At 41.2% G+C, this 18,406-nt stretch overlaps 1 protein-coding gene across 1 annotated transcript in view; it reads left to right on the forward strand.

The window, feature by feature from the left end:
• ITIH5 (inter-alpha-trypsin inhibitor heavy chain 5) overlaps window positions 1–18,406 on the forward strand; it is a 72,452-nt gene that overhangs the window by 24,519 nt on the left and 29,527 nt on the right. The window contains exons 5-7 of the mRNA XM_044227904.1: window positions 1,832–2,082; window positions 16,124–16,293; window positions 16,919–17,035. Coding sequence (XP_044083839.1) covers window positions 1,832–2,082; window positions 16,124–16,293; window positions 16,919–17,035 — 538 coding nt within the window. The remainder of the gene's footprint in view (window positions 1–1,831; window positions 2,083–16,123; window positions 16,294–16,918; window positions 17,036–18,406) is intronic.

The following is an 18,406-nucleotide window of genomic DNA, read 5'->3' on the forward strand; positions in this document are numbered from 1 at the left end:
CTTTGCCTTCAACTCAGGTCATGATCTCAGGGTCCTGCCATTGAGCCCCACATCGGGCTCTCTGCTCAGCGGGGAGCCTGTTTCCTCCTCTCTCTCTGCCCGCCTCTCTGCCTACTTGTGATCTCTGTCTGTCAAATAAATAAATAAAATCTTTAAAAAAAAAAAACCCTTAATTTGTCACTATTAACATCTAGCAAGACACAGAACTCTTTTGAAATGGTGACTAAATGAATTACTATGACAGTTCTATAAGCAGCGACATCCATGTTATTGCCAACAGCAGTTAGAAGGCATCATCGATCGGGAGGCACATCCTGATTTCGGAGCTGCCAGTTATGGAAGAATGGTGTCTCCAGGTCCATGGAATACTGTCACTACTTTGCAGCCTTGTCATCAATGTTTGCCCTGGGACTTCTTTTCATTTTCTTCTGGGTTGCTTTTATTATTCCTTATATTCCATATCTTCCTCTTTCTTTTTTCACTTTAACTTTGCTGGAGTATATTCTGAAGTAACTTCTCCAGAATGGATGTATGAGAGGCAAACTTTCTGAGACCTTGATTAATATTTTGACAGCATATGGAGTTTAAGATTGAGAATAATTTTTCATCTCAACTTTGAAGACATTGCCCCTAGTGTCATAACATCCAGTGTTGCTAATGGTACATCTAATGTTGTCTAATACCACTCTTTTTCTGTGCGTCCTCTACCTGATGTTTTGAGAGTTTACAAAAATGGGTTCAAGTGTCAGTCTTTCTTCAGTCATTCTTCCCAGCTCTCAGTGAAGCTTTTCCATCTTAATAGTTGTGTCTCGTTTTAGCACTGGGAAAGAGGAGTGTAGGAAGCCTGTCATCTTAGTCACTCATTCATATATGGACTTGGAGGTCTCCTTCCTGTGTATGGTGCCCTTCCCACTCACATCTTATGCTGAGCCTGAGCTTTCCATCTCTCTGATGTTCTGTATCTTGATCCATAGTCTGAGCTGTAGAGTTCTTGCTCTATTCCCCATCTTCCAAAAATGTTTTGAAGTGCTGTACACACTGATGGTTGCCCCTACCACTCATTGCCTGGGTTTAATCCTTTCCTATCCCTTTCCTTTTATGGTCAGTCTGCCATCTTGAATCAGAGAACCTTCATTCCAAGCCCTGAAAATGTTTGGAATGGCTTATATTTGTATATGCTTTGCAATCCTTTATTCTTTGTCCTTATCCCTAGCCATATCCACCAAACTTTACCACCTATAAAAACCTAAGATTTTAGCTATTTTAAAATGACATCAGATGTCAGGCTCACTTGACCATTCCTGTAAAAAGAAGAATGCAATTCATATCTTGACCCCAAAACTCTCTCTCTCTCTCTTTTTTAAAGATTTTATTTATTTGACAGACAGAGATCACAAGTAGGCAGTGAGGCAGGCAAAGAGAGAGAGGAGAAAGCAGGCTCTCCAAGGAGTGGAGACCCCAATGTGGGGCTTGATCCCAGGACCCTGGGATCATGACCTGAGCCGAAGGCAGAGGCTTTAATCCACTGAGCCACCCAGACCCCCAGTCCCAAAAATCTCTTTTCCAGATGTTCACCTATTTCAATATCCCCTTTCCCCATTGGCTCTCTCAAGCCTGACTACAGGAGAGGTAGGAAAGAACAGCTGAATTCTGTCTCTTCAGTATTCCTTGAAACTTTGTAACCTTCCTTTAGTGCAGGCCTTTGGTTCTCTTCCCAAATCTAGTTTTTCTTCTAAGGATTCTCTTGAGAGAATGGCCAGGACCCTGAGGGGATTTGAGGGAACCTGGCTTTCTCTGACCGACCCTGTGTTCCCTTTTATTTTCCTTATAGGGAGAAGGGGACTGATATGTTCAGAGCCTCTGTCGTGATTCCCAGTAAAGACAAAGCGGCCTTCCTCCTCAGTTACGAAGAGCTCTTGCAGCGGCGGCTGGGGAAGTACGAGCACGTCATCAGCGTGCGTCCCCAGCAACTGGTGGGGAGGCTGACGGTGGAAGTGAACATTCTGGAGAGGTCGGGCATCGAGTCACTGGAGGTGCTGCCCTTACAGCACAGCAGGCAAAAGGGCAGCAGGAGAGGGGAAGGTGAGTGCGATTGCCGGATCTCCTGTGCTGACTCAGAGCAGGGCGCTGGCTTGAGAGGAATCTATAAAACAGATGGCACCCCTGCAACAAAGCCTCTGAGAATTTGCGAGAATCTGAAAGATAGCATCACACAAAGGCAATGCCTTCATAAGCTGGTTCCATCTGGAGATTTAAAGGTGTTTAAATCATCTGACAGAGTAATCTCTTTTCTGAGCATCTAATCCAGGTGAGGCATCTAAACTATTGGGAATGTTATACGTGCAACCCAGTTTGGTAACATTTGCACTAGCAAAAACTTTCTGTCATCCTAAATATGCAGGGAAACAAACATGGTTAGTAAAATATGGTTATGGAAACAACGCAACATGGGATGGGGGGAAAAGAGAACATTTGTACACACTCTGTAATGTTAAATATGTTAAGTTTGTTAAATGTGAAGTTGACAGATGTCTAGAAAGTTCTATAAAATAAAACTTTTATACTAGGGAGTGAGGGATTACAGGGTTATTTTTCTAAGAATCCATTTTTAAAACACTAACATACACATTTCAATGATGTATGAGACTCATTCTTAAATTAAACAGTGAAAACTGGGTACTCTACATTTGCTTGAGTGCAGGAACGTTTTGGTTCATTACCAGGACCATCATTTAGGTTCTTCTCAAATTCTGGTTTTTAAAATTGTACTCCATTTGTTGAAATGATAATGATAAATTCCATACAATGTAATCTTAATTACTATATTAATTTCAACTGATGGTTTATATGAAATGTTCATGGGTGTTGGGCCTTATCCTAAGTAAACCAGTCAGGCTTCATGTCAAATCCAATAACTAAAATAATGTGTCAGAAAGTTGCACCAGGATTAGAATCTCTTGATTACGGGTATCTGTGACATTGAGGTCTGGGAACGGCTGAGCAGTAAGTGAATAGGCAGAATCCGAACTCAGCCCCCGTGGCCACAAGGAGAAAGAAAGCTGCTTGGCCAAGAATATTTAGGAACGAGATTGAGAGGAGAGTAGGAACACGACTTGAAGAGGGAGGGGGAGAATGTTGTTATTTAATATAATGTGAAAACAGTTAAGACCCAGGGCTGGTGTGTGGAAGAATGGATTGTGCAGAAGATGCTCTTTACTCTTGCCTGCACTAAGTTCCCTTCGTGACTGTCCATGGGACAAGTTTTGTCTCAGACACTGGAGAGTGTCCCTGGTTCTGTGGGGGACTCAGGTCTTTTGTTATGTGTCCATTCCCAAGACTGAGTGTGATACTCTTAATCTAGATTACATTGAAAAATTAAAAATATTGTCGAGGTATCTGACTTTGAGAAACGGTGTGAAATATAATACACCATTCTTATGTCCTAGAGGCCACCATGTGTGTGGTTAATGGACTTTAGTTCAGCTGTTAACTAGAACCGTGACAAAAATTTTCTAGGTCTTGGAAGACTCTGTTTGCCCTGTAAAGCAGGGACAGTAACTCTTTCACAAGGTTATTGGGAAGTGTGTGTGCATGTAAAGTGCCCCGCCCAGAGTAAGGACTTAATAACAAAGTATTATTATTATTATTATTATTGCCATTATCACCTTGTATTGACTTTTTCTGTGCAAATCTTATCTCCCCTATTAGAGCATAATGGTTGGGAAGGCAGTTCTGTGTCCGGTTCTTTTGTTTCCTTACAGTATTTTGCACAATGCCTTTCAAACAGTAGATAGCTAATTTCATGCTTGCACATCAGGAAAGAAAAAGAAATACACCCAAACTAATAATGAAGGATGTTTTAAAATTCCATTTCTTCCTAATCATAATCTATAGGGAAATTCTCCTATGTTCAGCCATGTGCAAGAGGGATGTTTTTAGGAGGAAGGAGATTCTCTGTGAGTTCCTGGGATCTCTGAGAGGGCAGGGTTGCTGTGGCCCGCGTGTCTGGGACAGGGACCGGGGCTCAGCCAAGTGTGGAGGACTCAGCGGTGGGAGACTACTCAGGTGGTCCTGCTATAGTAATGAAATGTGTGTGCTTTGCCTCATTTTCAGAACCACTGCAACTCTTCAGGGATGTGTATGAGTTGTGGTGTATGTGCATGTGTTCTATTTGGAGGCCCTGTGAATTAGCGATTGTTAGCCGAAAAGTTGCTTACTGTTTATATCCTGGGCCTGTGAGAATCTCAGAGGAATTTTTCCAGACCATGGATCTCTTGGGAATCTGTTTATTTTTAAGAAAGTTGTTTTCCTAGCTTTTTGTACCAAAGCGGATATGCTACCTTCCAAAGCATGGAGATTTCACAAGTATGTATCCAAGCCAGGTGCAGTGGACCGGTTCCCTGTTGGCTGCTCCTTCCTGTCCTTCAGCACTCAGCTTTTAACTGTCCCTGCAAAATGGCAGCCCCAGTATGGAGAGGCACAGGTTGTTGTGATTTCTGTCTGGACAGTATTGCGTGCTACCAAAAGAAATCCAGGGTAGAGATCAAACTAGAATTGGGCTTGCACCAGAACATGGGCTGTAATTGTGTGAATGTGGACCCATGCCAGTACATTCCTCTCCTAGATCTGGCTACCACTGAGCGATCAGACTTCTGGAATTTCTCAAAGCAAATCTCTGACCACTGGACCCGTTGCATCCTTAGGGAATGCACTTCTGGAGTAGGATTACTGTGTGCTTGGTACTGGACTCAGTACTTGCTGTAATATATCTCATTCAGTCTTTATAACAGCCCTCTTGGGTTATACTTTTTATCCCCATTTTATTTGTGAACAAGCTAAGGTTTACAGAGTTTAAGTACAAGAACAAGGACTCATATTTAATTATTGTTAGAAACAGAATCTGAGCATAAAGCTGTTTGACTCTAAATTCATACCCTCACCCACTGAACTGAGTACATAGAAGATTACAAAATCCTTAGGGTGTGAGATCACATCTCTCCCTAGTTGTGTAAGAATGAAAAGAAATGCTCAAAGCAATAGAATGTGTCTTTAACAGTTTAGTTATCTGGTATATCAGGATCGGGGCCAGAGCCATCACGCTGTAAATTCATGAGTTCCTACTCAGTGTACAAGCTACTTCTGTGAGATGTAATTCGGAAGCCAAAGCTTTATACTTACTGGATTATTAAAACATTTAACCCATGTACATGGTTCAAAATCTAAAAAACTATAAATTGGTGTCTAGTGAAACACAAGACTTCCTCTCTCTTATGCCTGCCCACTCTCAGTTCCTTTCCTTCCTAAAATATTTTGGTGCTATGTGAGCTCAGTGGGACAGAGTCTCTGAAACCAAGACTTTCCTGGAACATCATGGGATGTGTGGGCTTCAGAATGTGTGTGCCAAGATAGCTGTTCCATGCATGCGGCTGGTTCAAGACTGGTTGGTTGACATTCTGTGTCAAAATCTTGAACTTCTTGTTCCAGGGCACCTAAATCACTGCGCTCTCCATGATTCCAATTTGTTTTTGACAGAAAATTTTTATTTATGATAAGAAACCTGACAACTGAGAGTGAAATCAAGTGAGATGAAGAAATAAGGTGACTTGCCCGTTTTTTCCCCTTTTGCTTTACATAAGTGACACTCAAACCTGGTTATACCCTTTAGTCACCTGGAGTGGTCTAAGAAAAGATACAGATGCCTGAGTCCCACCTCAAACACATGAATGGGAATTTCTCAAGGTAAGGCCTAGGAAGCTATATTTTTGGGTGTGATACTCTTACAAATTTATACGAGAAACCAAAAAATATATGAGTGCTTTTGACATGTTCATATAGTTGTAAAGCTAAAGAATAATGCTGCATATTTTTATACCACTAAATAGGTGTGGTTCTATGGCTTTCATAGTTTCCCCTTTATATTCTTCAGTTTTTAAAATAGTTTTATTGAGGTTTAGTTTACACAGGATAAAATTTGTTCGTTTTAAGTATATAATTCGTTGATTTTTAGTCAATTTGCAGAGTTGTGCAACCATCACCACAATCCAGTTTTAGAACATTTCTATCACCCCCAAAGATCCTTGTATCTCTGCAGTCGCTCCCTGTTCCCACCCCAGCCCCAGGCGGCGACTAATCCATGTGCTGTGTCTCTTTCAGAGAGCTGTATTTTTTAAAGCACCCCAGGTGATTCTGATGCCCTACAAAGGTTGGGAACCCTTACTATGAACTTTCTAGCAGACTTTAGGGGCATTAATAACTATGTCAAGATCTGAACCTACAGAATACTTTCGATCCTTGTTAAATGTGTATCGTTCTTCTTTTCTACCTACATGTTTTAACTATTGGATACAGGCCAACATAGAATTACTCACACAGTTGGTGGAAAATAACCTCTTCCCGTATGCAGCTTCTTCTGTTCCTCAACATAGATGGAATGTGAGCTGGAAAAGTGCCAACAGGCCATCCCAGTGGGGTTGGTGCAGTCTTTCTAGTATAGTCTTGAGCTCCTTAAATAAGGTATCCCATCTTCTCTTGGAAAAGATAAATACAATCATTCAGGGCATTTTTTGGGTCAGAAAAGCTTCTCTCTTTTCCTTGATTCCCACCATGGCTTTCTGGACCTCTCCTGCTCTTTCCCACTTTACCCCAGACCACAGTGAGAGCAGAGGCTCCTACCTTTCGGAGCCTGACTTACCATCCACCTTTACGTGCCAGTTGCACATAGCTCCTTTGGCTCAGAGGGTCCTGATCATCAGTGCATGTTACGATCAGCCGGGGAGCTTTTGGAGATCTATTAGCTATGCCAGTTAAATTAGAGTCCCCAGGGATGGAAACCAGAGGATTGTCTTCTTGTTTTCAAGTGTTACTTGACTCCATTCCTACCTCTTCGTTCCCTAAAACTCTAGCCCTGGGCTGCACTCTGTTTCCAAGTTTCCCAGCTGGAGTTCCTAAATGATCTCAACTCCTCATCTTTGTCACAACCAATGGACTCATGTGAAATCACCCTAATCTGACATTAAAAGGAAATTTTACTTTCAGAGGCTAGGAGACCATCATAACTGTCTTCATTTTCTCCCAGTATCTGGTTCATCTTTGAGGGAGTCCCATACTAAAGAACATTGAAGACAGCTAAAGAGGATCAGTTTGTGCTCTTAAAATACATTCTAAAAAGACAACCTACAGAATGGGGAAAATATTTGCAAATCCTATGTCAAAGCATCTGGTGTCAAGAATATATAAAGAATTCTCACAACTCAACCAAGAAAAGATAAACAGTCCAATTAAGACATGGGCAAAGGACTTGAAAAAATAAAAGAATGCAACTAGGTTTTCAACACTTCCCTGGTGTAAGTTGGTTAATTTTGCCAGATCTTGGGTATAGCTCTTATTTTGTTGTGAAGGGGGGATTAAGAGGCAGAATTTGTTTCCAGAAGACTGGGTACAAATACATAGATCTCCTTTTCCTGAGTTACCAGATAAAATATAGGATGCTCAGTTAAGCTTGAATTTCAGATAGACAGTTATATCCTGTGCAATCTCTGGGACGTATTAATACTAAAAAAAAAAAATCTTTTGTTGTTTATCTGAAATTCAGATTTAACTGGGCATCCTGTATTTTTATTTGCTGAATCTGGCAGCTTCTATTGAAGGACTGCATTGTGACTGATGGTTCACCCCTGGTCCCAGCTCCCTGCTGCTCTGTATTCTTCCCCTAGATCCAGTCTCCACTCTGTAGTTGGAAGGGAATGGCCCTGTTTGGCCTCTGTGCATTTGCCAGGAAATAATAATCTGGTTGTTATGTGAGGCTTTCCAGCATTGTTCAGTGCAGAAATTATTCAGGTATGAATCATTTGGCTCCATAGTTGGTTTTGTTTTGTTTTGTTTTTAATGCTGATATGAGAACCATGTTGTTCGTTCTGACGTGGGTTGTAGTTCAGTCAGGGCCAGCTGTGAGCAGGATGGCTCCGAGAGACCCAGGCCTTCTCTCTTGAACTTGACGTTGGTGAGCAACCTACTATTCTTGGGGAGACTGCACTCTGTCTCTTCCCTTTTCCTGTTGCCTGTTTGGTGTATGAGGTGGATTTTTGTCGGGCATGTGGCACTGTCCACCATAGCTGTGGCTGAAGCCAGAGATGTGCCCATGGCATGTGACATGGGTTACTGAGAGCACCTGCCATGGCCACCAAAACACTCTCAAGATGGATTCTCTTGAAAGGCCCCCCCTTCATATGCCCAACTATGGGCCAATGTGTTGAGTCATCTCCATGCTAACTGTTCAACAAACTTGTCTTGAGTTCTCTCCACATTCCTTGCAGCTGTGCTAGATGCCTGGAACCTAATAGTGTCTAAGACATTGTCACTCCCTTGGAGAACTTCTAGTCAGCAATTCTTAAGAATTAAAGAAGTCTAATTGTGGTAACAAGCATATAACATTAACTTAACCATCTTAATTAACCAGCTCTAAGTACAGCTGAATAGTGCTGAGTTTATTTTCATTGTTGGGCAACCAATCTCCAGAACTTTTTCAACTTTCTAAACTGAAATTCTGTATTCATTCAACAACAGCTCCCTGTTACCATTCACCCCCACCCCACCCCTCAGCCCCTCAAAACTACCAATTCCCTTTCTACCTCGGTGAGTTTGACTACTCTAGGTACCTCATGTAAGTGGAATCACACAGTATTTGTCTTTTTGTGACTGGCTTATTTCACTTAGGGTAATGCCCCCCCAGGGTCAGCCATATTGTGGCTGGATTTCCTTCCTTTCCATGGCTGAAAAATAGTCTGTTGTATGCATAGACTTGAAGGATACTTGGGTTTCTTCCACTCTTTGCTACTGTGAATAGTGCTGCTTATAATAAACTTGGTGTACAAGATCTTTGAGATCCTGATTTCAATTTTATTGGGCATATACCCCAAAGTGGAATTACTGTATCATCTGTTAGTTCTGTTTTTAATTTGTGGAGGAACCTCCATACTGTCTTCCGTACTGCTGTGCCATTTTACAGTCCCACTCACAGGGCCCAAGAGCTCCAGTTTTCCCACATCCTCTCCAACAGTAGTTATTTTCTGTCTTGATAGTTGTCATCCTGGTGGGTATGTAGAGTTGGCAGTTTTGAATGATAAAGGAAAATCCTCTGTCTGGTTGAATCTGTGAAATGCTGTGAAGATTTTCCCAGTGACTGAGCCATGTTCCAACTTTGTGTAGGTGGGCAGTGTGGAGGCATGTAACAGGAATCTCTTGATCTTAGACTCCTCTGCTGCTCTGGCACCATTTTTGGTAGGTTTCCCTTTGGCTCAGTCTCAGATACTTAAAGAGGTAGTATTTAAGGTTTTCTGTGGACTCAAAATGATACCAGGAAGGGATATAGCACATGCTTTTAGGGCGTAACTGTGTGTAGAGTGTGTGAGAGTTGACTTGGTTTGTGTGTAGTTTCTCTGGAACGTCAGTCACACAGGGAAAGCTGAGGCTTAGGAAGGTAGTATTTTGGTAAGAAAGAGCAGTGAGTAACTATTGAAGAAGGCAAACTTTCTAAGAAATTTGGACAACTACTTCTTTATAAAGTGACAGAGTTGAATCGGAACCCTTTCAGCGGTCAATCTGCATTAGTATTCTCTGCTAAGTTGTTGCCATCCTATCTATATGATGCTCTTTTCCAAAAAGATTTCAAACACCTATTATCAATCTAGGGGATAAAACACCTTTCCCATAAGAAAAGGATACCCGGGGGCTTATGTAGGTATTTAACTGAATTCCTTCTCATCTTTATTGCCCAAATTTACCACGTTTTCCCCTGAGACCTCGCCAGTATACATTTTTTATTGACGTGATTCATGCACAGCATTACCTTAGTTTCAGTTGTACAGAATGATGATTCTATATTTAAATATGCTATAGAATGATCACTGTACTAAACCTAGTTAACATTCATCACCACACAGTTATGGAGGTTTTTTTTTTTTGTTGTGATGAGAAATTTTAAGATTTATTCTCTCTCTCTCTCTTTAAAGATTTTATTTATTTATTTGAGAGAGAGAGAGAGAGCACACAAGCAGGGGGAGCAGCAGAATTTTGTCTGTATTGCTACCCTCAAAGCGTAGTTGCCCCGTTATTCACAATACTTTTGACTGTCCCATATTGAAGAAATCTCCCCACTGGGGTCCAGGCAAGCAGGTTACATAAACAAACATGGACAGTTTAGACCATTTTCCAAGGGAAATGAGAAGGCAGAGTTTGTTTGGAAACCCTTTTGTAAAAGCACCAGGTGTTGGCCTCCTTCCTCTGACGGTCGGCAAATCCAGGGTCCACAGGAAGGAGACAGGAAGGAGTCGGTTGACCCCAAAGGGCATAGCTTCCAGATGATGCCCTTGACTGTGGTTCTTTGCTTCTAAATCTTTTCACCTTTAGACACGTTACATAGCAATTGACTTCCTTTTATCCCCATGTGGTTGTCTAGGAGAAGAATGTTTATTTGCAAATAACACCCATGTTCCGGGACAAAACTAAGGACCTACATGTTCTCTAAAATACATGAAGAGCTTTGTCATTACAAGACAGAATCAGTGGGAAGAATATTTAATAGCATTTGTGTGCATGCTTCGTAATCTTATGTAGACTCCTTGGAGAGTCTAAGGAAAGCCATGGGCGCTCTGTCCAGGAAAAATACACACATGTATACTTTTATGTGAAATTCTGTATATAATTTCAGGGGCCTCTTGGGAAGCTACCAACTCCATGATACTTTTTAAAGATTGTTCTTGCTATAAATATTCTTGAACTCCCTGTTATGACTGCTTATTATGATTTATCTTTTTTCCTCCAAATAATGATTATTTTGTTTTCACTAAGCTTTCGGTTGTATGGAGAAAACTGTTAGGGCAAAAATGTAAACTGTATGTTATCAGAGAGTATTTTTTTCCCTCATGAGTTGCGCTTCACCCAAGACAAAGAGAATAAGAAGCTCCTTCAGAAGGAACAGAGGTGGGGTTTATAAGTCTTGAGCACTTTCCACGGGCCTGTACCATGTTCAATGCCTTATGTATGTGATCTCACTTCGCTCGGACGGTGATTCTCTGACGTGGATTTACTCCACTTGAATGGATGTGGAACTGAGGCTCCGAGATACTAAGTTAGTCATTTTGAGTCTGCCAAATCTTAGAGCCCACTTTCTTTGGTATTATGCACCTTCTAAAATAACTCGTATCTTCTAGACAGGGAGAGTGTATTCAGAGGATGCTGGTGACCTGAGGAGCAGGGAAGAGTGGGTGGAGAAGGAGCGGTTAGCGAACCTTCCCAAGGACGCACTTGAGGCCCTGGTGGACCAGAGGAGGTCACTTTGAACAAGAGCGTGGATGTTTGCATCAAAACGGGGAGATAACATGAGATTAGCGCCTCCAATTCAGAGCAATCATGGCACTGCACTTTTTTCCCTAACCAAGCAGGCATGGACGAGAGCAAGCCAAGAGCAGGAAGAGACATGTGTGCTCTCATTAGAAAAGTAGGTCAGAGTCTCACTCTTTTGGTCTGCTCCCAGCCTCTTCGCTTGCCCTCTTCATTATGTTCAGAACCCATGCCGTGACAGTGGAGGGCCTGCGAATCAAGTCCATTGTGCCCATGAGCTGTTTTGTGGCTGTCATCTGTATGAGCCACGACTCACATAAGGAAAAACTAAACAGTATTATTCTGGTTTGGGATGTTGGTCAGCAACTCTGGGGCAGCCTAGATTAACCTCATAGACGAAAAGGTTTTTTTTCCTTCTCTAGTAAAAAGAGGATTTTATTTTCTAGAGTTATTGCTCTGGAATTTTTCCCAGCAAACTTTTTTTTTTTTTTTTGATAGTCAGTGGAAAATTCATTGTGTCACATTGACAGTCTGATACTTAATGGGTGGAAGTGAGCCCAGGAGTTAGGCTTCTTGCTGTTTAACCAAAGTGGGAATCAACCCACTCTTTGGGCATAGAAAATAAGTCCATTTAGAGGAATCTCATGAATTTTCATCATGAACTAGCAAACATCAGAGGTCAACAGGAAACCAAAATAATAATACACTATCTTTCTCATGGCTTATATCAAAGAGCCCAGTCAAATGAGTTATGAAGAGAGAAATTATACTTTATAATCCTCGGTGCTTTCACTCAACCATGAATGGTATTAATTCAGGGGAGTCGTAAAGAGCATTTCAATGAGAGAGATCTGGAACAAGGAAGAGTAGGTATATGCCAACAGTATGAAGAGGGTCAATCTAAGGTAGACTTTGAAAGTTGGAGATAACCTAGTGCTATGCGAACAACCTAGTGCTAAGGCTTATTAAAATATAACTTTCTGGGTCCCCCCTTCCAGAGTTTGTGAGTGGGCCCAAGAATTTGTGTTTCTAGCAAGTTTGCAGATGCTGCTGCTGCATGTGCCCACAGGACATCTGGGATGCAGGTTCCAGACCATGGCACAAGGGTGCTCTGCTCTACCCCCACAGGTGATCGAAGCATCCAGGGTTTGCGTGAACACTTCCAGTGAAATCGGTTGTGACTGCCACCTGTGCCCATAGGACATCTTTCCTAGAGCTTACTGAGGCCGAACAAAGAGTGCTTCCCAGTAACCTTACCCCGGTCCTAATTCTGCCAGCTGGAATTACTCTGAATACACCTAATCCCCATATAAATGCCTATATTAAGAGACTTATCCTAAGGAAAAGAATAGATAGGCTCTCTCTGGCAAATAATGTCCATTACATGCTAGGGGATGCCTGCTCGTTCTGTTCTCCATCCAGATCCCAGCAAGTTTAGATTTTTTAAAAATTGGGGTACATGTGAATAAAGTATATAAATCTCATCTTTACAGCTTGATGAATTTTCACCTGTGTGTACACCCAGACAACTACTTCCAGGCCAAGATAAAGAGTATTTTCACAAACCCAAAGGACTCCCATACTCTTTCCCAGTAGGCACTCACCCCCTAGCGGTGGCTACCATTCTTCACCATTATTCTGCGTCCCGTGGACCAGTCGTGCTTGCTCGTGAGCTGTATGTAAATGGAAGCATAGAGTATTCTCTTCTGTATCTATGTGCCCGCTCAAAATGACTGTGAGATGCTGTATAAATAGCAGGAATTCTTTCCTTTTCACTGTACGTAGTATCCCAATTTCAATCTGTTGTATTGTCTCATATTTAATTCCCTGGCCCTTTTACTATTTTGTATATTTTCAAGGTTTATAGGAACATCCGCTGGCATGAATCAGAATGGCCTAAGTACAGTCGTTCCCCCTTACCTATATGGTCTTATGTCCCTCAGTCACCATTATCCCCGGTCACCCACAGTCCTGGAAGCAGATGTTGCCCACTCTGAAGGCAGTTGTAGCTTCATGTTAGCGCCTACCTCCCTTAACTCGCTTCTTCCAGCACGTAGCCATTTATCCTGTCACGTCATCCCAAGAAGGGTGAGGACGGCACAGGAAGAAGGTTTGAGAGAGAGACCACATTCATGTGGCTCCTATTGCAGTGTGTTCTGATCATTGTATTTTATTAGTAGTGTTGTTCATCACTTACTGTGTCTAACTTCTATTTAAGCTTTAAATACACGTGTATGTATTAAAAAATGCACAGTGTATCTAGGGATAAGGGTGGGGATAAAGGTGTGGGGATAAGGAGGGACTTTGGTCCATGACATCACTCAGTCTTTTCAATAGCACGAGTTTGGTAGACCGTTAGCCCATTTTGCAGATGAGATAACCAAAGCTTGATAACTTGCCCAAAGTCTCACAGGTAACAAGTGGTTGAGACAGTATTGAACTTAGGTCCATCTGTTCATTCATGATTCCAAGTTCTCAGCCATGTTTACCAGTAATCACCAAGGAGAGGTTGACCCTGAAGAGCACACATGGTCCTTCTATTTCAAAGACTTTTCCATTTTCAGCCTTTCACCGTTCCTCTCTGTAGTGGTTCTTCGGTGCAGTCGACCATGTTGGTGAGCTGGAGGGTGGCATTCGTCACTGTGCCATTGAGATTTTCCAGTTCCTTCTTCAGATGGGCAGATCTGTTGGAAGCATGTTATCTTTCATACAACTGTCTTCAGTAAAAATAAGATTTCCTAATTGCTGGCTTTCTCTCTGCTCCTGAAACCTCTGCTCTCCATGGGTGAAAATAATAGAATCAGCTCTGCCCTGTGGTTCCTGTTAAGGTTACACCTAAATTGTCTTTGAAAAATAATTGTCTGTTCTGTTGAAGGAAATGTTTAAACTTCCTTTGATTTTAATGTCTTATAAACCCTTAGCAAGATAAAATTTATTCTTACGTACAAATTACCACAGGCAAATTATGCCTTGTTTCCTATTTTATTTTGCTAATTAGGTATGGAAGATTGTTGGTCAGCTCACTGTTTGTATGGTGTCAACTTGAAGAGCTTTAAAAAAAATGATCAGATGTTTTGCAGCAGTTTTAAGCCTGGCTTTGATTCAGTATCTGGATAAAGTTTTCACATATACTGATATTTATGTATCCTCCATTCTATTTTTATATTCCTCTTGGTGCATGCAGAGCTAAAAAATTTGAATTTCTGTTGTTGAGTATGTAGACATGGTGGTATTTGGATTTGTAAAGGTGGGTAGTCTGTGAGGTAATTGTCTATTCTAACAGAAAATGAAGGTCAGGAGTAAAACATGGGCTATGCTGCACTGAATCTTTCATCCCACTAGTTTTTCTTAAATCATATAAAATCCATTTATGGATTTATCTTTCTGTAATTCTAATTTGCATTTGAGGATTTATGCTGGGAGAAACTTTGGGAGCAGTTTATTTGTTTGTTTGTTTGTTTAGAGAGTCATAACCTTTCGGACAAACAGGATGCTAGGGCAACCAAATGCTTGGTGGTGGGAGGTGTTTCTTCTGGAAGATTTCCACAGGAAAGGGGTGACAAGAATTAGACACCGCACTTTTTGCAACTCTAATGAATTAGTAGATCCAGACAAACATCATCGGTGTCTGGTAAAACAATGAAGTGAAAGATTGATGAGGAGCTTTATAACGGGTGATCGGATTGACAGCATGGGAGCCCGCCATCTTTTTTTTAGTATAGCTGAAACAGACAAGTAGACACTGTGTGCTTCTGACGTGGAAGAGTGGTAAGCAGTCAGCATCATTCATCACCTGTGAAGTGTTCTTGTCAGTGGTATGGACCTGTGTCTAAGCAAGCGTCTAACTTTCCTACCAGAACACAGGGAAGTAGAGAAGATGGAGATGTGTTTCCCAGCATCGACTGCACATTAGACTCACATGGGGGATTTTTAAAGCTTTGATGCCCAGGTTCTGCCCCAGACCAATTAAATGAGCTCTTGCCTGGATATCGCTATTTTTTTCTAGTTCCCCCAGATGTTACAGTTTGAGCCAAAGATGGAAACCAGGGGAATTGAGGAGCAAGTTAGAAGATAAGACAAAACAGTCACAAAATGCAGCATGTAAGAAATTCCATAGGACAAATAACCAGAGTTTTACAACATGTTTATGTAACATTAGAAGAAACACCTGTAGATTAAAAGAGATTTAAGAAACATAAACCTGCTGTGCTGTGTGGTCTTTTTTTGATCTGGATTTGAAGGAATCAGTCATATTGAGACACATTCTAAAGAACTGGGGGAATTTCAATGGAGACTGAGTATATTCGGGGATAAGATGGCACTGAGCCTTGGTTTTGTAACTTGGGATGATGGTTTTGTGCTTATGTGGAAAAAAGTTCTTACAGTTGGAGATACCTACCGAAGTATCTATGGATGAAATACGAGGTCGGGGATTTATTCTCAAACACTCTAGCAAGATACCATGAGGGGATTCAAAAAACCGGGTACAGAAGATTGTAAGAGGTTGATAATCATTCAGTTGAGTGAAATGCACATGGGGGTTCATTTTACTATTCCCTCTGCTTCTGTGTGTTTAAAAAGGTTACATGAATGGTGAAAAAGAAGGTATAAAGGTGAAATCTGTAACATCTCATGTGCTGGGATGTACTATCAGTGTGAAGTCTGTGAAGTTCATACGGCGTATAAACCTGCAGTAAAGTCAAGTCTAGCCCCATGTCCATGCAAAACATCCCTGCTTCTTTTCCAGAAAATATCGATATGAATTCTGTTTATATCTTGCTTGCAGATGATTCTGGGCCACCTCCTTCTACTGTTATCAACCAAAATGACACTTTTGCCAAAGTGACTTTTAAGCCTAGTGTGGTCCAGCAAGCCCGGATTGCTCAGAATGGCGTTTTGGGAGATTTCGTCATTAGATACGACGTCAACAGGGAGCAGAGCATTGGGGACATCCAGGTAAGGGTCTTGTTTTGCCACTTTGTGTCAGTTGCTTGATACTTTTAGTTAGACTCAGAATGAGGGATTCCAGTTCTTATCTGAGGGAGGGAGAACATTCTGGTTCCTAGAAATTTATTTTAACTTAAAATATGTCTCCAAAGGGACTAGGGTGTTCCCTTCCTATTTCCTGCTTCAGTAATCTGGAGAGCAAATGAAATCTGTAATGTAATTTTACCTGCGGTGTTTTAGATGAAGTTGGAGTTTTAGTTCATCTTCAATTTTAATTAAGAACGCCTGGTCCATGGCTCATTTCCCTTTAAGTTTTATTGCTCCAGAGACAGGGTGGGAATATTAAAATGTATTAGCATGCACCCAGAATGTAGACGGCTTTGACATCTCAACTTGTTAAAACCACATATTGAAGGAAGCAGGAATTCCAAGTGACAAGGGCCATAGCGGGTGGATAATTAAAATCGAATTAGTCAGCATAGGCGATAAATTTTAAAGGGATGATTTTATCTTTATGAAATCTGTTTGATGTGCTTCGTGCTCTGAATTGTGGAGTTGTACAGACTGTCCATCTTGGGTAGTTTTTCTGCCTATTCCAGGCACTACCGTTTTTACTTTCTCTTCCCTCCACCAGGTTCTAAATGGCTACTTTGTGCACTACTTTGCCCCCAGAGACCTACCCCCTTTGCCCAAGAACGTGGTATTTGTGCTCGACAGCAGTGCCTCTATGGTAGGAACCAAGCTCCGGCAGGTGAGTGAAGGCCAACTACCAATTTTGTTCTTTCTCACTTTTGTCTGGAACCATGATGCACCGTGGGAATAAAATTCAGTTGATGCCAAATGTCCGCTTTACCACCCAGCTGTTCTGCTTACACAGAACCTTCCAGAGTGGATAATCCAGTTCAGCCATTGACATAAGCTATCATTTCAGGATGGTGGTTTTACGAGAGCAGAGGGGAATGCTATAGGAGCGCTTGGAAATAAAGGGGGCTGGCAGAATAGATAATATGAGGCAGGAATACACTGAGAGGGACAGTCAGCAGCACTACTGTTGATGGAATAATTCTGTTCTGTAATGATGACCTTTCAGATCAATGGAACAGAGTCATTGACAGCCCTGTTGGTCTACCCTTAGGACAGAGAACTTCTATCTCAATAATTCAGGATATTCTTGCTGCATTTAGGATAAATGTTAAAATTCTAGGGATAGGAGGAGCATTAGGGGATATATAGTCTATGCTGAAATATTGAACTACTCTGAAAATATAAGTATTAAAAATTTTAAAAAGATTTTATTTATATATTAAAGAGAGTGAGAGAGCAAGTGAGAAAGAGAGAGAGAGCGAGCACAGAGGTAAGAGGTAAGAGGGAGAGGGAGAAACAGAATCACTGCTGAACAGAGTCCAATGTGGGACACAATCCCGGGACCCCAAGATCATGACCTGAGCTGAAGGCAGACACTTAACTGACTGAGCCACCCAGGTGCCCCTATTAAAAATTTTTTAGCAAGCCACTGGAAAGAGCTATTCCTTATCTTAGTCTGGTATCATAAATATCACAACTTTGCTTTTTTAATATAGTTTCACCTCACATTACACAAAACAGAAAAAGCTACTGAAAAAAGTCAGACCAAATTATAACTCTGTATTCATCAAACACTTAGTTCTCTTGCTTTTCTTTCTTAATTATCTATTTTTATCAATTAATAATAAGTATGTGGTTTAATAATACCCCATACCTCAAAAGAACCCTCTACCCTATCTCTTTCCACCCCTACATCACATTCCACATGTAGTTAAACCTGATCTTAGCTGATAAACTATTATAAATATTTTCTCAGCTACTACTTTGTAAGTAGCTTTGGCCATTTGTATTGAAAAAATCCTGTAGAATCTGTTGATTTTTTTCTTCATGGCATCTTATTTTCCTCTATCCCAAAATAGTAAAAAATATATTTTGTGCAAAAATAGGATTTAACAAAATAGTACATTATATATTAATAAAAAAACACTGCAAAAAAATAGGATTTAACTATTTTCTTTCAGAAGATTGCCAGATATATTTTCTGACTTGTATTGGGGCAAGATATCTTTGCCCTGTCAGTCAATTCCATGTAGCTCTT

Source organism: Neovison vison, chromosome 12, assembly GCF_020171115.1.
Source record: "Neovison vison isolate M4711 chromosome 12, ASM_NN_V1, whole genome shotgun sequence".
Taxonomy (NCBI): Eukaryota; Metazoa; Chordata; class Mammalia; order Carnivora; family Mustelidae; genus Neogale; species Neogale vison.